General features: G+C 43.3%; 1 protein-coding gene across 46 annotated transcripts in view; it reads left to right on the forward strand.

Moving 5' to 3' along the window:
• The window catches only part of CELF4 (CUGBP Elav-like family member 4), a 735,309-nt gene that overhangs the window by 704,918 nt on the left and 5,719 nt on the right, over positions 1–24,672 (forward strand). For 8 of the 46 annotated variants that reach the window (XM_072858800.1, XM_072858806.1, XM_072858804.1 and 5 more), the window contains 3 exons: positions 31–96; positions 1,749–1,829; positions 8,662–8,745. In XM_072858800.1, the coding sequence (XP_072714901.1) occupies positions 31–96; positions 1,749–1,829; positions 8,662–8,745 (231 nt within the window). Of the gene's footprint in view, positions 1–30; positions 97–357; positions 364–924; positions 930–1,748; positions 1,830–8,661; positions 8,806–24,672 lie in introns of all 46 variants that reach the window. The other 38 variants (XM_072858822.1, XM_072858825.1, XM_072858823.1 and 35 more) reach the window with 10 other exon arrangements.

The following is a 24,672-nucleotide window of genomic DNA, read 5'->3' on the forward strand; positions in this document are numbered from 1 at the left end:
TAATTCCTTCTCTCTCTTGTGTCTCCACAGCACAGAGCCCCACTGCAGCAGACCCCTTGCAGCAAGCCTACGCTGGAGTGCAGCAGTACGCAGGTCGTTAGTATTAACACTTTCTCCCAGTAAACCTTTCTCTTCTCTAAAGCCTTTAATCTCTGAACAGACCTGAGGGGGCTGGGGGAAGGGAGGTGTTTGCTGATACAGGGGCAAGCTGGAGGCCACAGACTCTGAGATTAAATTTGCACATCTTGTGAAAACAAACATAAAGCCCAGGGTCTTCTCTCCCTAAGGAGGCAACCTTCTCCCTTTCCCAAGCAAAGGTTCCCACTGACCTGTACCTTGGTGCAGCTTCATTGGCAGGACCAGGTCCGGTCTGCTTAGCACAGTGCATAAGTGCAAAATCAGGCCACTGATTTTGGGCCCACTTTCTATAACAGGTCTCCTGAGTGCTGCAGAGAGGAGGGGAGATGGGCAACCAGACCCTGCAGAGCCTAGCAGGGTATGGTATGTCTGCACTTACCCATATTTTAGGGTATGTCTAAGCTGGCCATACCCCAGCTAGTTAGTTTGAAGCTTTCTTAGGAGCTACACAGACATAATCCTGGATTCCCAGCAGCTTTCTCCACGACTCCCAACGGGTCAGCCTCCACTTGCGTCACCCTGTACGCTGAGCAGCTCCTTTGCAGTTGATGGACTGACACCAGCCAAAGTGACCTGGTGCAGACCACGACCCCGCCGTGTTCAGCCTCTGCTTGCGAGGTGTCCGTGGCCAACGTTGCAGGAAACTGCCACCCCAAGTCATTATTTCCTGTGGTAACTGGAGCAATCATGGGCTCCTGCTGAGGAATGGCTATTATCTCATGTCAGCGCTGTATCTGGAAACTTAATTTAATTCTCCATGTAGGGCTTCATTTGCTGGTGTTTTAGTTATTGTCATTTATTGCTTGTGAGGTTTGATAGATGGGAAGCAGCTCAACCCTTTGAGCTGTTAATTAACCCCTCTGCACACACATGGCCCCTATCCCCCTCTCTCTGGGCTCGCAGGCGACCCGTACTCTGTATTTTTAGCAGCAAGGTACATCATCTACCATCTGTGGTACTGAATGGCTCCCCTTGTCTGCTTGGTGGGGGAGCTGAGGTGGAGAAAATTGTTTAATTGCTGCACACTGTTTCCACTGTGTTTGTGTGAGAGAGAGGAAGTCTCTATAGACATGAAAGAAAATGTATATCCGACTGTATGTGCAACTGTGCCTATACAGTGTGTGATCATATTAAGGTTAGAGTAAGGGGGGAAAAACACATGTGAACTGTTTTTATGAGCATGTGAGTTAATCAGGGTGCAAGAGAGATTACACAGGGAAACGTGTGCATGTGCTCTGCACGTGGCTGTCAGCATGGGCATCAACACACTGAGCTCGTGAATGAATGTTTGTGGTGCCATCTGGGATGGTTACGCATCTCTGCTGGGAGAGATCTCAGTGGAGACCCCCATTTATACAGCGTGGCGGTCCCCAGTGTTACTGCTGCCAAAGCTGAAGGGAGGGTGGGTGCTCAGGGCCATGTGGCACTGCCTGGAGCACGACTGTGGTGCTTCTGCCACATCTCAGGCTGCATGAGACGGCCCTTCCCAGAGCCAAAATGCAGGGGGAAAGCCCACCTCTAGCTTGGTATGATGGTTTGGAGTGAAAGGTCCTTGCTTCCCAGCACTGAAATCTATCCCTCTTTCTTCTCTCCCTTTCTCTCCCCTATAGCTGCTTATCCTGCTGCTTATGGCCAGATTAGCCAAGCGTTCCCACAGCCACCTCCCATGATCCCACAGCAACAGAGAGAAGGTGAGTAAATGGGCTGTCCTCCTTTCTGGCCCCGGCATGCCATCCCCACCACATTGGTTCCCCTCCTCATACGCCTAGAGAGTATCCATTAAACGCCCAATTGCTTTGAATCCCTGGTCCACTGAGTCTTTTCTCAATTTCCATATGTGGCACAGCATTATTGGCACTAACAGTAATATGAGGGAGAGTCGCTGCTGAGATCTCCTCAGTCCCCAGGGAAGGGAGCATGCTGACGTGCGTGGGCCATGGAAAGACCTGCTAGCAATGTGGGCAATAATGTCCGGGGCGGGTCTATGTTAGAGACAAGCAACAAGAATGTGGATAAAAATGCAACTGCATTGGAATAAAGAGTTTAATAGGTCACAAAGCACTGGTGGCCCTTCATTAGAAGCCAGTAACGTGATTTCAGACACTTGCTATTTAGAGAATGAGGATCTGCTATTTAGAGGAGCTGGAGTCCTTTCAGACTCCGTTGATAATCTGGAAACAGAAATCAGCCCTCTTAGAGCACAATCTCTATATCAGGATGAGATTAATCATATAGTAAAAGTACCTATTTCCTTACATTGACTATGAGAGGAGCCTGGGTTATCTACTCTGCAGGACAGGATGGCTGCACTGGAGACATGAGAAGTAAGGAGAGGTGAATCTCTCACTATTGCATGTAAATGTTTTGGGAGGCAACCATGCCATGTGATGTTCCCTTTACAGTCAGTGAGGAGCAGTGGGATCCTCACAGGTAATCCACTCGTAGTCCCAACCATCCTCCAGAAAGTCCACTGCTCCCTTGTGACTAGAAGAGGAGACTGCTTGCCTAAGTGAGGCATTTAAGTCAGGTGCTTCAGCTTAGCGTAGAGACCCTCATTTTAAATAAATACATTTCAACTTTTATCCTCTATTAGATCACTAATTCAGATATATTCTATGTTATATGTGTTATTATATATATATAATGACATTTAATATTTTAATATAGTGTAACAGTCAGAATGAAATTAATCAAGATTACACTATCAAATTAAAACATTCTGATGGCCTAGAACTACTTTGGGAGAGAAATCTCATTTTGCAAGGAAATTAGAAATATTGGCATTTCGATCTCATTTGGTATTAATTTTTTTCCGATGTCAGAATTTCCTGGGGAACACAACTTCCAGGTCTTGATTAGCTCTAGTACACGTCCCTGCTGTGAGAACAGATGCACAGACCTAACATATCATTACAGAGATGTTTCCCCCATGCTGAAGGACTTTGCTTTTTATTACTTACTGGGGCTAGATTAAGCTCAGGACAAAATGGCGAGCAGATCATTGCTCAGCATAGCATTGTGCCAGGAACCATCAGAAGCAAGGGATAGTTGTTGTGTACACTTTGAAGACCCACTGCCCAAAGACCCCTGTTTTCACAAGGCACAGTGTGTCTCTGAGTTGAGTGTGAGTGTCACCCAGTGGACAAGTTATCTCATAACTTCTTGCTCCTTCGTGTAAGCAGCTGATATTGAGGATGGTTGGGGGCCAGATATATGCGATGAACCACCCGTCTGACGCAGGTTGCCATTCCCAGTGTCCTCCATTTTCCTGCATTGTTTAGATGCTGTGGCTTTCTCTGCTGCTTGCTAGAGGGAGAAACTCTAAGGCACGACACTCCTTTTTAGCAGAGGGTCAAGACCTTTAAGCATCTCTAACCTTTAACAGGAAAACACAGCAAGAGGGAACTCTAATAATAATAATGCTCAGTGCTGAGAAGAGTACTTTATGTTTGCAAGGATGTGCACAAACATTGATTTGTTAATGAACCAGCCCTACCACAACAATAACATCGATGATCACATTGTTAATAACAATACTAACTCTCCACTCCCAGATCCCAGTTGGATGACAAGCCCAGAGCAGCTTCGCTGCTGCAATGTTCCTGTAGAGATTAGTCATTACTTCCACATGAGTGCTGAGGCTGCCAGCAGCTGACAGGGTGCATAGGGTGGAACAGATCCAAAAGCTAGAGATGAAGTTTTGATTGCCATATCAACCAAGCAAAACTTGGGGGTAATTTAAATTTGTATGGTATTACTCATCTTGACGTAGTTTCTGAAACTCAGAAGTACACTTAGATATTAAAATAAAGTGGTGCAGGCTTGTGACTCTCATCTGCCCTGTGCTCAAATATGCTGGGGACTGAATAGCAAGCAGATGCAGAAGAGGCAATGAAATTCCAGCCTCTGAGTATTTGCTATAGAGGTGAGGTGTGCAGCTGACTAAAGGGCTGCAGGCTAACTTCATACAACCTTACGGGACAGCCCATTTTTAATTACTGTTGGAAGAGCAGTCTAGTCATAGCCTTTCCTTTTGACACTGACTCACAGTGCTGGGGATGCAATGATAGATACCTGATGTCAGCTCAGGTATGTGGAGTTTTCTCATGTTGATAGTGGACACCCAGGGATAGGTTGGGTCTGCTGCTGACCCCACGCTAAAGAACTAACAATGAGCTGGAGAGTGAGGAGCATGGGCAGAGCAATGGCTTAGCAACTCAGCCAACTCAAGTCCAATCATCGAGTCCAACCGTAAGCCTAACACTACCAAGTCCACCACTACACCATGTCCCTAAGCACCTCATCCAAACATCTTTTAAATACTTCCAGGGATGGTGACTCAACCACTTCCCTGGGCAGCCTGTTCCAATGCTTGATAACCCTTTCAGTGAAGTAAAATTTCCTAATATCCAGTCTAAACCTCCCCTGGTGCAACTTGAGGCCATTTCCTCTCATCCTATCATTTGTTACCTGGGAGAAGAGACCGACCCCACCTCTCTACAACCTCCTTTCAGGTAGTTGTAGAGAGCAATAAGGTCTCCCCTCAGCCTCCTTTTCTCCAAGCTAAACAACCCCAGTTCCCTCAGCCGCTCCTCATAAGACTTGTGCTCTAGACCCTTCACCAGCTTCGTTGCCCTTCTTTGGACACGCTCCAGCACCTCAATGTCTCTCTTGTAGTGAGGGGCCCAAAACTAAACACAGTATTCAAGGTGGGGCCTCACTAGCGCTGAGTACAGGGGCACGATCACTTCCCTAGTCCTGCTGGCCACACTATTTTTGATACAAGCCAGGATGCCATTGGCTTTCTTGGCCACCTGGGCACACTGCTGGCTCATATTCAGGCGGCTGTCAACCAACACTCCCAGGTCCTTTTCTGCCAGGCAGCTTTCCAGCCACTCTTCCCCAAGCCTGTAGCATTGCATGGGGTTACTGTGGCCCAAGTGCAGGACCTTGAACTTGGCCTTGTTGAACCTCATACAATTGGCCCCAGCCCATCGATCCAGCCTGTCCAGGTCCCTCTGTGGAGTCTTCCTCCCCTCAAGCAGATCAACACTCCCGCTCAACTTGGTGTCATCTGCATGGACCCAACACAGAGCTCTCCAGCATGTGCTCCTGTGCCCTCAATCACAGTTTTTTTAATTATCCAGCATGGTTTGCCTGTAATTTACAAACCATTCATAAACTGTGTGTTCCTTAAAATTTTTCTTTCCTTTTTGTCCGAATCAAGGCTATCTGTGCTTCTTGTGTATTAATGAAAAGAAATATCTATAACTTAAAACCATAAAACCAAGAGCCCTGGTAGATGTCAGGGTAGAAATGAACCTTGATTCTCTTCTCATAACGTGTCATGAGGGTTAGATTTCAAGCTCACTTAAAGCCCTTTTGAAAGCCAAAGTAGAGTGTGTGGTAAATAATTTTAGTACTGTATTCAGCCCTAAACTGCCAAGTATACCACTGTCTGATAATCCATTAACTCAGTCCAAAACAAGACCTTTCTCTCCAACAAGATAGTTGGAGTCTTCACTAAGGTTTTGCCATACCAGCTGTGATCTTCCTCTTGCTCCAGTGATCCTGACCACATCCTTTAAAACTGTGTGCACTGAGAACTAACTTAGCTCTTCATAGCATTCTGAGCTGAACAACTTATGCCTTTGGTTTCTTAAAAATATACAAGTATATATGAAGAGGTGGCCATACACATAAACACAGTCTTCCATGGAGTGCGCAGATTAACTTGACTCAGGCAAAAAACACAACAACAAGGTAGAAGGGCTGAGACAGAGAGAGCTTGTTTTGTGAATTCTTTACCAAGGAGTCTAACTGTGATAGGTAATTTACAGATGGATGGATTTCACAAGAAATTGCTTGTTAAATTCTAATGGCAGAATTTTCGTATGTGAGGATGGTAAAACAAATAAAACTACCCCAGGTTGTTTCTCAGTAGCAGGTGGAGTTTTCAACACTGGAAATTAGCAAAAACCCTCTGTAGTTGGGAACAGAGTAAGTTGGGTCTTGAACATCTGAGTTGGCTTGGGAAGCTGCAGCATGGGTTTCCCAGCCACATTTCAGAGCTGAACTGGGCTTTGAGGATGGTCTCTGCTTTTTCACATCCTCCCTGGCCTCTTCCTCTTGGTCTCCGAGCAGTGTGAGGCAAAACTGATTTCAAGGTGAACTAAGGTTTGTTCTCTCATTGAGCCCAACCTCTAAACCCAGTGTAGATGAAGTTGCATGCCTCCTGGTCTGCCTTATGCTTTAGTAGGTGTTTCTCACCACGTGCAGGCAGAATCCCTACTCATGTACAACATATCCAAGACCCCAGGAAATGCAGCTGGCATTTTTGAAAGAATTTGTCAGTTTTACAGAGCAAACTGCTGGCTCTGGTGATGTCAGTGGGAATTTTGCCACTAATTGCAGCAAAGTCAAGATTTTACCCATTCTATTATAATATAGACCTCAAATCCCACAGCAGAAATGCTTTGGGGCACGTTCAGATGAAGGAGTGAATTTTTCCCTGCTATTCTGGACTGTGGTCTTCTCCTGGGCAGAATTTTCTCAATTCTAACAGATACCTAAGGGGGTCGGTGTTTGTTTAACACTTTTAGACTGTTTCATATCTAGTTTATCATGCCAATAACTCCACATTGTGTGGAAATGAACTGCAGCAAGGACTGGAGAAGGGATAGTTGCTCAGTGAGGAGACTAAGGAAGAGGCAGACGGGAGGTGGGGAAAGATGGAAAAGCTTGGCATGAAATAGGGGAGCCTGATTGTGGGCCACTGAGGTTTAAAAGTAATTTAGCTAAGCAGATGACTGGGTGCCTAATTAGTTAATTATCCCACCGTACCACTATCCCTCCCATTTGGAAGAAACCCTGTTACCATCCTCACGATCTCTAGGAAATGCACAAGATGCAAAGGATCAGCTGTTCCTTCATGACAGTCCTTTTAGCAAATTAGTGGGGAAAATTGTGCTTAGCAAATATTCATTAGGGCTTCATTTTCCATTAATCCAAAAGGAAATGTGGAGAGCCTGTGACTTCAATCACACTGAGGCCCAGGAATTTTAATGAGCTTTAAATGGGCATCTGTCAGAATCCTGACTTTGCCGTACTTCTCCTGCCAGCCGGGGGGATGAGTAATGGCTAATAAAAGGTGGGAGCACGTAGGCGAACTCCTCTCCCTAACAGGAAAGGCAAAGTTGTAATTTGCTGTGTTATGACACCATAATTATGCCCTGATGAAGAAAATGAGAGTATTAAAAAAACCCCACCTTTCCTTCCCCACACTGTGCCCCAGACGTAAATGGGGGAAAGTTGTCTGAGTCAGGTCACAGGGTTATAGGCACATGGGCTGAGGGGAAGGAGGAAACCCTCCTTCCCTCTGTCCTCTTACCCTTGTGGCAAGGAGCACGCACTGTATCCCCTTCATCTCGACCCCCCCTGAGCAAAGCAGAGCTGGAGTTACCTGTCAAGGTCAGTGCAGAGCTGGGCAGCAACTGGAAGTACCTTTGGAAATAAGACCATGAAAAAAACAATCCCTGCCTCCTCAAACTCTACAGTTTTCTGCTAGTGAATACTGCAAGGGGTTTAAATGTTTATTTTTTTCAACAAAACCACTTGGACATACCTGTTCTCTTTTGACTTTTGCTCAAGTACAGCATGCTTAAAAATAAAAGTCACATTGAAAAGTTTCATTCTAGGCTATTTGACCAGAGGCAGATTCTCCCTCTTCTGCCCCAAAATACAATTTCAACAGAACATTTTCTGAGGGTCTCTAACAAAACTGCATATTCCAACTAAAGACTCTTCTCTGACTATTTTTCCAAGCACCCTCTGAAGTCTGTAAGAGTATAGGTATGTTACAGCACTGAGGCAAAAAAGGCAATTCCTCTTGTCTAGTAATTTGGATTTAAATCCATCTGTAGTCTCTCTTGCAGAACCCTCTAGAATGGGGGACATGGCCAAACTGTCCAGATCTGGGGGAGTGTTCAGGCTGAGTCAAGCTGGGGATTGAATGTAAAATTCTACAAAACAAAATAAGCCTGTGGGTTTGTGCATATCTTTCTACTTGTTATCACAGTCCTCACACAGATACAAGAAGGATAATGAAACTTCTGCATGCAGACACTGAGAAGAGGCAAGGGTTAGTGTGGGTCACCCAAAACTCTACAGATTAAATGAGATTATGAGGAGCAAATTAAAACTATGAACCACATTATTTCATTCTTTTTGTTCTTATTCCTCCATTCTGTCTTTCCATGGCCACATGTGCTGCTGCATTCCTCTGTCTAGATTTTATCCTGGTGTCTGTCCTGGGAAGGTTAATGAAGTTAGTTAGCATAGCCTCTAGGTGGCTTTCTGAGTTCCTGGTCTTCTGCTTTGTCCGTTCCTCTGAGAGTCTACAGACTGCTTCCTAGATGAGACCCCTCACTAGTCAGAGAGAGGGGATGCCAAAGTATATCTCCACCATGTGCTTTCTCATATCCTATTTCTCTCCATTCATGGGTCTTCTTTTTCTCTTGATAGGACCAGAGGGCTGTAACCTGTTTATCTACCATCTGCCCCAGGAGTTTGGGGATGCTGAGCTGATGCAGATGTTCCTGCCTTTCGGTAATGTCATCTCCTCGAAAGTGTTTGTGGATCGGGCGACAAACCAAAGTAAATGCTTTGGTGGGTAAAGATAACAAAACAATTAGATTCATCCAGGAAAGGGCTTTCTCTGAATACTTTACCTTTCAAACTGCTTTCTTTCTGCTTAAGCTTTATGATTTCTCTCAATTTACTCCTGTTGATACTTTCCCTCTTCCCCCTCTCTCTCCTAATTGTCTCATGCTCAGAGTTGTGTGCGCTGCTTATAGGTGAAAGTTTGGCATCTCACCAGCAGCAGGGTGCTGCGGCTGCTGGTGGTGGGGTGGAAAATATCCCCCCTTGGAAGGGGAGATGGGGAGGGTACAGAAAAGAATAAAGCATCTGGAGCAAAATGGAGGGGGCTGGGGGGGTAGGTGAAGTGCTGACAGGGTCAGCAGCAGGAGCATGTGGCAGAAGGGGCATTTCTGTACCTAAGGAAAAGAAAAAAGAGGTCATGGGGTTGAAGGGAAGACAGAGCTGTGGGTCAGCTTTCCAGCAGCTGTGATGCATTAGACTGCAAGGGGACAAGGGCTGAACATCAGCTGAAAGCCTGGTCTTCTGGGGGGATGGCTGCTTGGTGGACCACAGGCAGCCATGCTCTGAGCCCACTGGGCCCGAGCTAGCACCACAGCAGATACAGATAGACTGAGCTAACCCTGTGCCTCAGCTGACAGGCCATGCTAAGAGGCTGGGTTTGAAAGCTGTACCATGCTCACACAGCTCTGGCCTTGCTGCTGGCTCAACCCCACCAGGTGGAGCATGGAAAGAGCACAGCCTCAACTGCCTGTGAGCCACCAGCTAGGGACACCCTGAGCTGCACCCACAACGGGAGGGCTCAGCCAGCCAACAGCCATGTGGTGATGTGTGCCTGGTGTCTCAATGGGATCCCGCTGTTTGCAAAGGTGTTACTGTGAAGGGTCCTTTCTGGCAGCGTGGCAGCATGGGGACCTTGCCGCATTTGATCCCATCCCACCTGGTGGACAGGGGATCTCACCAATCCATGTGGCCACCACTGGGATGTGCAATTTCTGGTTCTCCGCCATCCTGAGCTCTTTGCAGACCTTCCCTGAGAAGTGCAACAGGACAAACTATTGCTTTTCTTTTCCGTTACTTGCAGCTGATCTGAACTCTGTCTCTCAGGCAAACTTCCAGAGCTAAGACTTACTGGAGTTTCATTTGATTCTAAAGCCACTCTCAGTCTCCACACTATGCTTTCCTTCCATGCTGCCTTCCCCTTTCCCCTCCTGGACAGCCCACCTCCCAAAACTCTTACCTCATCCCTTGCTAGCTATGATGCATGTCAGCCAGTGCTTCCAAGAGTTTCGTGCCCCTTTTCTATGCACAGTTCTTCCTGCCCATTCAGAGGGTCTGAGCAGGCTATTTTCCCCTTTGACTGAAGGAGCCCTGCCCCCTGCTGGGAGGGGACACAGCGTTCCCCTTCACCAGTAGTCATTGGGTTGCTGTGCTCTCAAGCCCTAGAGGAATAAAGGAAGTGTGAAGAGGCAGTTGGGAAATTCAAATAAGAAACTACGATCTAGCCCCATCCAGAGCCCACCTGTTTTTCAGAGCTTTAACCATATAAAAACTCATAACAAGATGAGCAGACCAGCACAGCTCTAAGTGGCATTGAAAACTAATGCTCCAAGGATACCCACAGGTTAGAAATGGACCTTTGGCAATTAAATTGCCATTCCTTTCTTAAATATTTAGGGGAGTACTGAGCCTGGTTCTCCACATATTGACAAGTGGGAAGAACAAAGGTAAATGGAGAAATGAGGTGAGACTCAAGTCCAGTAAGGAGAGTATCTTCTGGACAGGTATTCACCTTATCTCCTCTTAGCTCAAAGGCTTTCTGGATACAAGGCTTAAGGAAGACAGCAACACATACCTAGCTTGTAGGACATGCTTGTGGGGCTGGCTTTATTGCTGCTTCCAAGGTACTGTAAGGTCATGGTTGATAGCTGAGCAGGAATTGAGGGATCTTAGCAGAAATTTTTCTTAACATTGAGTCTTACTGGGAGAACCTAAACATCAGCTTGTTTGACAAAGTAACCTCCAAAACTAATGGTGGGATATTCCAGCCTGAAAGCAGGATGGTGCCCTTTGGATGTGTAGACTCAAGCACATAGGCAAGCAAAAGCAGGAATTAAAGATGGCTAGTGGATCTTAGTCACCTTATATTAGCTTCTGAGACACAAATATCCAAGTCCAGTCAGTTTTGGGTCCCAGGTGTCAAGCCCCAGTTTTCTCTGGCTTTAACTTGTTTTCCCATAGAGCTGAGTGCCTGCTGTGACTGTTGGTCTCAGACAAACATGTTGACTATGCTGCCATGTGCACCACCTCCAGAAGGATAGAAATAGCAGAAGTACAGGTAACTAATTATCGCAAGTATGTCACACTGCTCTTCAAAACCTCCCACCCTGCTGACTTTCAACTTTAGAGCAATGTAAAAATGTGGAGGGTATTACAGAAAATCAGGCCTTTCATTTGTTTTGCTAAGTCCACTGAAGCTGGCGCTGATTATCATTTTTTGTTCAGAAAGTAAATTTAAAAAAAACCCAAAATTACTTTTTCCTAAAGGAAAAAAGGTGTTTTGTTAACTTTGGAAGTAAGAAAACTCTTTCTTTTTCTGCTTAAACATTTCCCAAAACTAAACATGTAAAAACATAGTATTTGCATTCTGTTTCACTTTTTTTTAACCCAGCTAGAGCTCTCCAACTGGTAGCCTGGGGGGACAATTCTGTCTGGCTCCAGAAAGACATTCCACCATTATATGTCCTTTTAAAATGTACCTGCTATGCAGATCCCAAGTAAATTGCTGTAACAGAGTCTAGCCCCAGGTTGTCGAGAAATTGTCAAGAAGTCCTGCTTTAGACAAACTTAAAAAATTATATGGAGAAAAATGTCACCATGTTTTTTTCCATAGGAACAGAAAATACTTCATTTGCTGCTCTTGTCTCCCTGTTGGACTATCTGTAAGCAGCTGGCCCAAAGTGAGTCAGTCAGTAGAGCAGCATCTCAAAATAGGACTTTTATTCCTTTCTGTTTGACTCTAAATTCTCCCCTGTATTTCCAGCAGAAAGTTATATCTCCTTTGGCCACCACTGGCAGGATAGTGTAAGGGCAGCCATAGGAGTGTTAGGAAGAAAGCAAGAGGAGCCACAAGCCTTGCTCCTGGTTTCTGGAGTCCACAACCCTGCAGAAAACCTTTAGCACCTGCACGCACCGAAGAAACCATGCTGTGGTCATGAAGCCTTCAACTTTCCCAATTCAGAGGCCGCAGCCTCCTGGCTGACAAGGAGCAGTGAGGAATGCATGGTACAGCAAACACCCATCTCATGTATAAAATGTTCAAGTGCTCAAAATATGTCTGTTGTTTTCCATAGCAGGACTGCTTGCTGTAGTGTGTAAGACTGCCTGAGAAACAACCCTGACTTCTCACTAAAAAAGTCGTTTCAGTTGGGAGGCTTCTTTGCTTTAGACTTTCCTTCTGCTGCACATATCCAGGCTAGACTAAATCTTTTCTTTCCTCTTACAATTTTTCAAACCTCTGGCTTTTATTTTTTCCCCTATCCTTATACATCTGTAATATGTCCAAGTGCAGACCACACTTCTCCCTCCCACTCAGCAACATCCTACCTATCCCCATGGCCTGACCCTCCATCACACCGACAATATCATCATCTCCTTGGGTTTCTCCTCAGGCGCTGCCTTGTCCACCATCTTGTATTCAAAATCATTCGTTTCACCTTCACAGGTCTTCACCTTTCTGTCCTTCTCTCTCCTCTCTTGCTAGTCCTTCACTCAATGCCCAGCTGATACCTGTAGCCTCTTCCCATGTACTTCTTTTACAGCCAGCATGTTTCTCTTCACTGGGACATGCTGTCCGTTCCCAGTGAAATGGCAGGGCCACAGCAGGAATCATTGGCTCACTCAGGGAAAAATTACACTTCATCAGATGTTCCTTGAAAACAGTGACTCCCATTCTCACAGCAGGCTGATCTGGGATGTCTTGCACATAGGCACAGTGTGTCACAGCCTGAACGTCAACTTCTGCAGGACCCTGGAACTATATCTTGTCTTTGTGCAAAGCAGAGACTGCACTGGGTCTCTCACCTTCCCACTGCATACGTGTAAGTTCTTCTGTGTATAGGTATCCTAAATGTCAGAGGACATGCAATATATCTATGTACTGGTTGTAATGATTCTGGTGATAATTCCCCTCTCAGTTATGCAGATAATTTAAATGTGGCCAGTTTGTGTACAAGGCAAAAAGAAAACTCTAGTAAAATGACACTATTAAGGCTTCTAAGGCAAGTAGTCAATGTGAGAAGAGCCCTTCTTCATGCTGCCCACACACGGTTAACTCTACCTCTGTCATAGGGTGATGCTACAATACAGTCCTAATTTCAGGAGCACTCACTGTTGTCACACAAGACACATTTTAAGAAAGCATTTGAAGATTTTACACTAGTGAAATACAGAGACAGACACGTTCTAGGAAAATGTTTTAACAGAGAAGAGAGAGAAAAGGATAGGTTTGGGCAATATTAATTAGGAAGACATGACAGAAATTAGAAAAACGAGGACATGGATGGAGCAGTAGAGGCCAAGTGATTACCCCAAGGTGTCAAATAAGATGTAGATAAATTAAAGCTGGAGGAATTGCTTTACTGGTGTACTTGGAAATTCATTCTTCCAGTCACCTCTTTCTGAGAGCAGTGAGCACCTGGATCTGCTGGCTCTTTGCACACCATCGAGCAGCAGACACTGTCAGGCCAGTTCTACTCCATGCCTCCCCTTTGTCCCCAACATTTGTCTCCTTGGCAGGTGCCTGTTCCCCATACGTGCTGGTGTGGCAGCTTCAGTTTCTCCCCATGGGACAATGACTCCAGGATTCTGTGAAGGACCACTCCTATGCTCACAGAAACACAGTGGTTTTCTTCCACTCAGCTTGACATGGTCTGACACCCCAGGAGTGAGCAACCACAACTGCTGGATGTTTTTCTCCTTTTCTATGCATTCCAGATGGACTTTCACACTGGCAGTAGGGATGTCCCACCCCTTTTTGCAATGTCCCACATTAAACGTAGCAAGGAGCATTCTAGCTTTGACCTCAAACTGTGAGGGCTTCTTAGGACCATAGATTTATATGGCCTAAAGGAAACATCTTTGACCCTTGGTACAACATGGACATTAAGTTTCATTTCAGATTCCTGCAGAGAGTCCACTCAAAAGTTGCTAGTGGGCCACCTGATTTGGAAAAATTCTGAAGTTGCTGAAAGAGAGAAGATAACACCACTTGATGAGTGTCATAGTAGTTAATTAGCTTCACTGTTAAATATTTCTGTTCCCTACTAAACAACTTCTCATTCCTAGCTTATGAAAAGAAACAGGGGAGCCAAAGGAGAGGGATTAAAGGTGAGAAAAGCAGTGAGGAATGAGGACTGGACACAGGAGGGGGTGACTGGACTCAGGAGAAGGGCTGAGGGTTGGGTAGAGCTTGTATCATGTTATTAAAAACACACTGTGGCAGTTCAAGACTGCAGTGTGGTGGCAGAAAGGTGGAGTGGGAGATGCAAGGCAGCAGGCAGGTTGTGATGGTCTAGAGTTTCCACCTGGAAGCTGAAACAGAAAGAAGAAGGAAACATCAAGAAACTAGGACATTGGCAAAGCTATGCAGGGCACTGGGACCAGGGGCATTGCAGATCAGGTCTAAAGTGCATTGGCAGCACTCCATAAGACATAGAAGTGGAACAACAGACCCTGAGGTACATCAGAAAAATATTGCTCAGCACCTGCTCACAATGTGCTTCCAACACACCCTGCCAAATCTGGAGGTTTCTCATTTAATAAAAAATCCAGCTTTCCTTAAGTTCATCCAGGGAAATGAGCAGGTCCAGGAGTAAGGTGGTGTAAGGGTAAGAAATTCCATTCCTGTGTTCCTGCCCCATCTGGGTGATCATGAGTCAACCTGGCTGTGTGCCTTGGGTTCCCCCTCTTGTAGCAGGACCCTGACTCCTTTGCACAGGGCTTTAGGATCCATGGATGAGGAGAGTTATTTATCAGCTCAAAGTTTTGGGGGATTTCTTTTCTGATTCTTCCTTTGGTAAATAGGAAGATTCTCACCAGATAGAGGAATTATTAGAAAGCACTTGGGAGAGAGCTGGAACTCTGCTTGCTGCTGTTACCAGTACTATGATTAAATTTGACTTTTTTTCTTTTTACTTTTAACCTGATTTCAAATTTCCTAAGAAAAATATCTACCCAAGCCTTTCTCCTTGTAACCCATGGAATTACGCTACGTCCTTTACTTTGCGTGATGTAGTGGCAATACGTTTTGTTTCAGGTCCCTGGACAATATCAGATTGCCATTCCCATATAGTTACAGGCTACAGACCAAAGCTCAGAGTGTAATGGAAGAAGCTGCTAATTCAAGTGCCTGAGCTGAGACAATATGGGGATGATTTTCCAGATGCATTAAGCATGCCTGACCCCTGGGATGTTTCGGTTCAGATCAGCACTAGTTTGTTGTGGTCCTCTCCACTCTGAAGGACCCGGAACAGACAGGCAGCCAAGGAGAGATTCGTGAGGTGTCCAGCTTTGTTGGAAAGTAAGCCAAGGAGAGAAGGACACCATTGGAGGGATGCTTAGGGCTCCCAGAGGAAAGAGGAAGGAGGCACAAAAGTTTATTATTTCCTAGCTACTTCCTGTTATACTCCAAAGCAGCCAGGCTCTGAGACTTCAGGTCCACAGAGTAAGGATGGGACTCTTCTCCAGCTGATAAGGAAAGAGTTGTGTGAGTAAGAAAGAGAAGAAGCTGTTCATCAAGAGAAGGAGCTGTTCATCAAACTCACTGCACAGCACCTCCAGCCATTGCAGTTGGCTGGGGGAGGCTTCAGGGGGAGGAGGAGGAGCGGGAGAAGTATTAGGGCTGTGAGCCACTATTCATTTACAAACTATAATTAATGTGATGTTTAGATTAATTTCTGATGCACTCTCAAAGGTGCACTGAAAGCATTTTTCCTTTATTATGTTGATTGCTTATTGGGGAGATAAATCTAACTGTCAGTTATGCACTGACTTACCAAAACTTTCAGACCAAGCAAGCATGTATGCATAAGGAACAGCTGTTTGCAGCTCTCCAGTTAAAGGGACAGCTCTGTCTTTTCCCAATAACTCACATTAAAGAAAATCTGTACATTGTACACAGGGACTTCTGCTTTCTTTTGTAGCTTAACAATTTATTAGACAAGAATATGTTAGCAGAATTTATCTTCTATTTACCTGTATGTCCATGTGTCTATCACTATTCTATCCATCTCTCCACACAAGTGACAGACATAGTCCATCCAGAATATATTTAAAAGTTATGGATATGTTTGTACATACTTACTCACATGCACACTTACACAATCATTTTAAATGTTTTTACTCATAGTATAATTAGATGGAGGAATTCATTACTGCAGGGTCTTTGTGGGTACTCATTTAATGACCTTCAAACGGGAAACAGCTATTTATGTGACTAACAGAAATGACCGATGTTAAGAGTGAATGTGAGAAGAAAGAAAAGACAAAAAAAGAGGTTTTAGTGAAATTAAAAACTTAATGCTCTGGGCTTCAAATCAATCCATCAGCACTGGGACCCAGGAAAAGAACCTGACTGGGCTCTCGTGTGCCTGCAGAGTGTGCTATTTACTGCCACCTCCTCTAAAAACTCTTTGACATTAGATAGAGTAAGTGAACTCGAATCATACACAACCGGTCCTACATGTGGTCCAAGGATATTACAGTTTCAAATGTGAACACCTCCATGTGTAGAAATGCCAGAGGAGGGTCTCTAGTGCTACTTTAATTCAGTCCAGAAGTTTCTGTTCAGAAATCAGAAATAATGACCCCTCCAACAGGCAGGGCCATTTCTGAACTCAGGGTGATGGATCTGCAGCGCACAGACTTACCACATCCCACTCTTGGGAAACTGCAGACCCACCACAGCATTTTGTCTACCCATTACATCTATTTTTATTTTTGTTTTCCCAAGATCTCTCTTATGCAAGGTGAATTCGAGCCGTAGAATGGACAAGTCTCTATCAATCCATCCAACCATCCATCCGTCCCCCCATATATCTATCTTCAACTTCTTTATATCCATCTATCCTGTCTCATTCACTGCACAGGACTGCTCTTCAGCATTTTGAAGTCTGTCAGCTAGCTAGTTACTGAGCAGCTGTTCAATAGATCCTCACAGCTCTGTGCTTGTCCTCAGGCCTTCCTTTCCGCACGATATTCAAACCCTGCTATGAATATGAATTTATTATTATTTCCTCATCTGTTTTACTAAGGCCCTCCCCAGCAAAGCATTTGAGAGGTTCACAGAGCTAAGTAACAGCATTTTCACAGTGCTCATGGTGTCCTCATTTCACCAAGGGGATGATGAGCCATACAAAGATATTCAAAACTATTTATTAATCTTGGATGCCTAATCTGAGATGCCATCAGCCTGATCAGTCTGTTTGCCTGTTTTCTCAAAGTATTTAGCACAATGCAGGGCATCCTACGTTTATGTTCTCTTCAGATGCAGGTACCGGCAGCAGCCTTTCCGCCAGTGAAATCTCAGGTCACACACTGAGCACCAAGAGGAACACATAGTAAAGCTTCATCTTCACTGGCAAATTAAAGAGGCCTTGCATATCAGCTCAAACGCTGTGCCATAACTATCCGTATCTTTTTAATGTTTGTGTGCCACTGGCTCTAGCTGGGCCATGACAACTAACTCATGGCTGGACATTCTTTGGGCATGGCTCAGGGGTGACAAGGGCCAGGGACTGTCCCTAGACAGCAGTATAGTCAAGGCCACCCTTTTTTGAGGGGTAAGAGAGTTTAGTCATGTAGATACAACTCAGATTGCAGACTGCATGTAGATTGCACTCAGAGCCTGACCTATTTTATGTACTAGTAAAAAAGTAGCCTAGGAGATCTTATTAAGGAATTTTGTGATATATGATTTACCCAGCATAACTGGGATGTCATGGCAGAAACAGGGATCAATTCCAGTTCTCCAAGGCAGCATTTGGTTGTACAACTACGAAACCATCCTTTCCCTTCCTTATTTACTGTCTACATTCCAACACTTGCAATAATGAGTCTGATACATTGCCATTTTCCTCACCCTGTTATGTTATTCATTGTGTACAGTAATTAAAACAAGGATGCCATGAAAAAGAAAAATACAGAAATGTGTGGTTAGAAGCAATGCCTTAATGGATATACAAAACAATACAGAATTAAAATTTTATTGGTAACATCATTTCTTGCATTTCTAATTCGAGTGCTTCATTTTGCAACGTTATCATTGTTTTAATGTATTGATGCATGTGATATCTTCCCTTTTCAAGTAAGCAAACCAAAACAAAAAAAAATCCCCAGATGAGATTAACATCTTCAAATAGTATATATTGCCATCTTCAAAGGTTGTCATCAGGGTAACAACTTGCAGATCCCCATAGAAATAGGTATACATTCCTTAACCATTTCTGGTTTCATCTGTCTCAAATCCCCAAGCAAATTAAACCTCATCTCCACTCTCCCCAGTCTTGATCTGTAATATATCACATATTTATAGGTATGTACATTATATATGTATTTATATATATATATTTCTGCAATAGTAAATATATCTGCAAATTATTAAAAACAATGAAAAACACTGAAAAAGTGGTTTGAATTTGGGCAGCCTGCTCCAATGGTTGCTGGCCTTCAAGGTGAAAAAGCTTTTCCTTATATCCAGCCTGAAACTCTCTTGTTTCAATTTATACCCCTTGTCTCTCATTCTCCTACCATGCACCGCTGTGGAGAGACTATCTATGTCTTCTTGCTCTCACAGGCCAAGTGCTCCAGCCCTTGTCCATTTTGATGGCCATATGCTGAACTCACCCCACTTTGTCACTGTCTTTCCTATGTTGTGGGGAGGCGGTGCCCAAAATTAGATGCCCAGGTGTGGTCTAATGAGTGCTGAGTGGAGAAGGGTAATCACATGCCTAACTGACTGGCTGTGCTCTTGTTAATAGAGCTTACGATGCTGTTGGCCTTCCCTGCAGGCCAGAGCACATCTCTAATGAGATCCTCAGTGATGTAACCCATGGAAAACCTAGGGACAGTGGGACTATGCCCCTTTTGCCAGCTGAGCTTCAGTCCTTTTGATAGTTAGCCAGGCATTTTCATTGTTATAAAAGGGAGGAGGTGCATCTAACATCTATGAGCAACTGCTATCTTTGGCTACTTCACAGGCAACAGGTTTTCTCCCTTTTTGGCAACATGACCTACAAATCTGATTGTGTTCTGACCATTTAAAGGTGAAATTATATGATTGTTCTAAAGATAGGTCCCTAATTACCTTTTAAAACCCTTCTTTAGAAGGGTTTCCAGAAACTGTAATGTATTTACCCTGCTCATTGTGCATCTCCTGAAACAGCTGAACAGGCTCCAGAAGGATTATTGTGTTATCAGGCTTTTAAAAATGCTTATGAGGGAAGAATTTTTGCTTCTTGATTTTAGGAGTCTGCAAGAGCCACATTTTTAGGGGTGACTCATATTTTTACACATCCCCCTTTCAAACTAAGATCCCTGTCCAAATTATCAATAACCATCCTGATTTTTCTCAGGTCTTCAGTTTTTCTAATCACAGGCTTTTTCATAAATGTGTTTTCCAGCAATATTTCTACTGTCCTTATTTCACTAATTAAAACACAAGCATATTTTCCCATCTGCCACCCAAGGGTGGATCAAGAGTTCAGACGGGTCATCAGGCAGGAGCCCCAGAAGCCAGAATTAGATCAGGCTTTAGGCCATCTATGATATGATTCAAATCTCACAGACTGAATGCAACTCTTCTGAGGGACTGCAGAAGGCTCTTCACAGAGATCTCCAGGATTCAGGATACTCTTGAAGACCATTAATGGGGAATGCTCTGCTGGCAGACCCAGAGGAATTTATCAGCAGCTACACTGTAATATGAAGATGTTTCATTCCCATTGATCTTGATGACAAAAGAAGCCAGATATTCATCTCCCTGTCCATTGTGGGTAGTTGAAAACACAGAGTTCTTACATTGACACTGAAAGGACCACAGATGTAACAGCTGATTGGATCTGGAAAAGTGTGTTATCTTCCAGCTTAAAATGTACTTGTATAACTCTTTCCTTTCTCCTCTTGGTACGCAGCATAGTTCAGTGCCAGTTCACAACCTCCTGGTCTAGATATTAAGAGATTTTCTCTTTTCTTTTTCCTTCCCGATGACTCACTGCATATGAGGAGGTTTTCTCCTGTTGATTTCACTTTTAGTTTTGTTAGCTGGTTTTCACACAGTGGCCTCCATAGACAGTCAAGTATTTGTTTGAAAAGCATGGCCAAAATCTATTCATCACTGCTTCTGTCTTCTGAACAGAAACTCCCAGACTGACCCACAAGAGAAGCTTCAGGTCTTTCTCTACCTATTGGGTTGCCCCAACCTACCCATAATGAGGTATCAGGTGTCCAACGACATGGAGAGACAATTAGTTGTCCATCTAAGTAATGATCAGCAGGAGAAAGGTCGGAGATTCTGTACATTGTTACACCAAGAATGGATCTATTTCAGAGACTCCCTTGGACATGAGAGAACTGACAAAAATAGTCACTAGTACAATTCACAGTGCACCTTCCTGATTGGTTTTCCTGGTTTGTTTGGGTTTTTTTTCCTTGATTAGCCCAGGAAGGCATTTACTTCCCCACTATGAAATATTATCTAAAAGAAGGTCACCTTTTATGATGCTTGTCTCTTATAGACCAAGAAGGACGACTGGTGATTTTAGTAGCTGCAGTGTTCATACACGGCTTCTTTATCACGAACCCACAAATTGAGTGGGATCCAAGAGAGAACCTCGGAGCAAAGAAATTAAGATTAAGATGAGAAATTGATTGTGACATGGCTGGTGGGAGCTTCAGTAGTTATTTTCATCTTGTTTACATTGTACAACTCCAACAAAACAAGTGTAAAAATAGCCTTCATCTTGATTCAGCAACACTCTCAGTGCATCCTTAACTGAGCACCTACTGAGATCCCACTCATAACTTGTGTAAAACCTACACTAAGCTCATTCTTTGCTTCTGGTTTTACAGTGGCAGAAGAATTTTTCTCTTCAAAAGTTCATCTGCTTTTTCCAACCATGTACTTTGCCCATAAACCTTATATTGACACATCATGACATCAAACATTTACAAGGAAGGCTCAGAAAGCAAGTCAAAAAGAGTTCCCTCCATTTCTGAAAGCAATTAGGAAATTGCTCCAGTTCTAATCATCATTCAAAAAAAGACTAAATACCATTCACTTATCTATGGGTGATTCCTCACTGGTTAGTTTGTTCCTTGTGAGGAAGATCATCATTATCATCTGGGTTGGAACATTATGTTTCTTTTAGTCGACCCACAATGCTTCTTGTTCACAGCAGACATATGTATACTGGTCCAATATTTGATTCATGGGGTCTCCAAAGAATGGCTGAAGCCTGAATCCTTCACTTCTTCCATCCATTCATTGGATGACTTCAACTCCTACTTAGCAGAATGGGTAGAACCACAGTCCACAGCATCAGACAAATAGTTGCTCATCCTTTAGACAAGCTCTGTTTACAGGAAAAAGAGAAGCTTTTAGTGTTAGCTCCCTTCTTAGGAAGAGAAATCTGTTGTGGTTTTCTATATCAGATTTTTACTACTTTTTCTCTTTTTAGAAAAAGTTGGTCCTGATCAGGTGCCCTGGTTCCAGATGTAAGTAGGAGTCAAAATCCTAGATCTGACCATGCAGTAATTTAAACTGTCCAAATTCTAATCTAATCTTGAATCTTAACCTTGTGCTTTCAATGTGAGTCATGACAGTAATTTCTGTATTAAAAAAAACCAAACAGATTGTGAAAGAGAAGACTCATAGGAAGAAAAGTCCTTCTTGGTTTGAAACACCATATTCAGGGTCAGCATCTACAGCCCTCAACCTTCTTCAGAGAAGATACTGTTTCTTTGAGGCACTATCTGGAAAGCATCCAACTGACAATGCACAATAACAGGGACCACTTCTCTGCACGTTCCAGCTCACACTGCCTCAATGTATAGAAGTAGTTTCATGCACGGGAAGACGGGAAGGTGACATAAGCAAGATGCTTGTGTATTTCAAGCTACCTTCTGCACTGGGTGTTCTGACCTTTAGAGAAAGTTAATCATGCTATCTACTTTCACTCTTCATTTAATCTCCCCTTCCCATCTGTTCAGTTTCTCTCAGCTGGAAGCAAGATGAAGAACGAGTACCAGTCAGCTGTCTCAGTGGTCTGCAGCTCACACTTTGGGGCCATTTATTATAAGGCATTAACATCAATTGTCACCTCTATCATGACTGTTACCGCAGTCTATGCTAGATTAGTAGGCAAGAACTGATTTTCTAAATATCTGAAATGTGAAATGAACAATAGACAGACAGACAGACAGATATGCAGTATCAGAAGGGACCGTTCCAATCCTTTGGACTGAACTCTGAAATAACATATGCCAGATAGATAGATACCTCAGCTCATGTGACAGGTTCAAACCTTCTGCTTGAGTCATAGCATCCCTTTTAGAAAATCTCTTAATCAAGATTTCATGTGATAGGTGCTCCACCCCTATTGCTAAACAAGATGTTCCAAAATCGTTAATTACCTTCCCTATTTGAAAAATGCAGACTCAGTGTCTTATTTCCATTTTAAATTTGTCAGACGTCTGCTTCCATCCAGAAATCATCAAGCTCTTTTTTTTTCTATATTAAAAAAACCACATTCTGTTAGAAATTATTTATAGACTATGGTCAGAAGACTGTTTAACCTTCTCTTTGATAAACTGTGGCAACTCTCATCATTACTTTTTCAGACCTAGAATTATTCTTGCAGTTCTGAATAATTCTTAAAACTTATTTTTTATGGAGAAATCACCATAACTAAATGCAGAATTCCAGTAAGATTTCCTGAGCCATACTCAGAGGTAACATCACCTTGCTACTTCTAGAGGATATTCCCCAGAGACTGGCTTCATCCCAAAACTGTGCTGAGTCTTGGGACTTTGAGTATTTCAACATAATCCTGAGAGCTCATGTATTTGGCTGTTATCATGACACGCATGTTCTTGTTAGAAGCACTGTTTTCTAGAGAGCATTTCCCCTTTTTATGAGTGACCCACTTGCTTTTTCCTGCAGATACTTAATTTTACATACAGTTGGATTAAAATGAACACTCTTTAACCGAGTCCAGCCTACGCAGTGAACCAGGTCAACATGACTTACTTCTGTCATGATTTACCACTTCACCATTTTTGTATGATTGGGAAATTATACCAGTAATTACTCTAGATGTCTTCCAGGTAATGTTAGAGGAACTGAATAGCACAGAACTTTCAGCATGCTCCTAAAGGAGCCTGTTAGAAACTCCTCAATATTGTAAGTCACAATTTACAATTTTTTTGGTGGTCTATCTATTATCCAAGAAGTTTGATATGGGCTGCTTTCATTTTCTATAAAGAAGGGCTCTCTCAAATGCTCTAGAAAAGTTTAAGTATATTCTATGAAAACGTACTTTATTAACCAAACTTGCAATTTCACGCAATCAGGTTCATTTGATAGATGTTATTTTCCATGAAACCATAATGATTGGTATTAACTGTACATCTTTTAATTCTTTGCCATATCATCTCATATCAAAATTTTCATAATTTATTTAGGCTTATGAAAGATTAACTAAGTTTACTAGGTCAGCTAGTTTACATCCTTAAAAATTAATAATAGATTTTTTTTTCTGGAACACTTTGAAGATTTTCTAATATTCCATAAATTTCTAAAATGAACATTAATGGTTCAGAAAATTTCTGAGCCAATTCTTCAACTATTCTGAGGTTCTAATTATCTCATCCCACAGATGTGAAATATTTAATAGTAGTTGTTTAGCATAGTTACTGACTGTTCATACATTAAAAAGATGGGTGGATGGATGGATGGATGGGATGGATAAATGGATAGACAGATCTCACTTGGACATGATTAAACATCAGTGGAAGGTTAACTATTCCAAAAAGTCATCCAATCCTATTAGACACTGGAAAACAGCTGAAGTGCTGTGCCCTTGATCTGCAGACGTACTCCTTTATTGAGTATTCCAGTACCCATAAATCACCTTACAATACAATACCTTCCAATGCACACATACATTATAGAGCTACTTACATACAGATTGTATCCTGAATTTCTTTACAGCACTAAAAAATTGCAAGACAGCAGCTAGTACATCTTGTAAAGAACATAGCAAAGTAAAGACCTTGCAAGGCAATTAAAGGAAAACCTCCATTCTCTGATAAGACTAATAAACATGGAGAAAGAGAAACTGAGAAATCTTAGAAATGAAATTGACTGAAGTAGCATGGAAGTGCTGAGGGGTAGGTGGTCAGGTCCAGATGGGGGGAGAAGGGTGAGAGCTCCTCCCCAGCACCCTTCCCCCAGAGGAGAAGACTCCTGTGATTTGAACACCTTATCACTGCCTTCCCAGCAGGAAATGCCTAGATCTCACCCTTCACTGGTTAGTAACAAAAGCAAGGAAGCCATGTGCTAAGGGGACAGTTATATTAATAACCAATTATACTGGTTATTACCAGTATAACAATTATATTGGTTATTACCAATTATATTAATAAATAATTCCTTAATTACTAACTCAAATGCTTGGGTGAAGGAAAGGAGCGGGGCCTCTGGTTTAACCAATTGCCAGTGCTTTCTGCATCTTCCTCCATCTTAGTAGTCTGGCTGAGGCCCCCACTTGTGTCCCGGTAGCAGCACTTTGGACGCAAGGGAAGCAAGGGGCATGGACT

This window comes from Ciconia boyciana, chromosome 4, assembly GCF_034638445.1.
Source record: "Ciconia boyciana chromosome 4, ASM3463844v1, whole genome shotgun sequence".
In the NCBI taxonomy this organism is placed as follows: Eukaryota; Metazoa; Chordata; class Aves; order Ciconiiformes; family Ciconiidae; genus Ciconia; species Ciconia boyciana.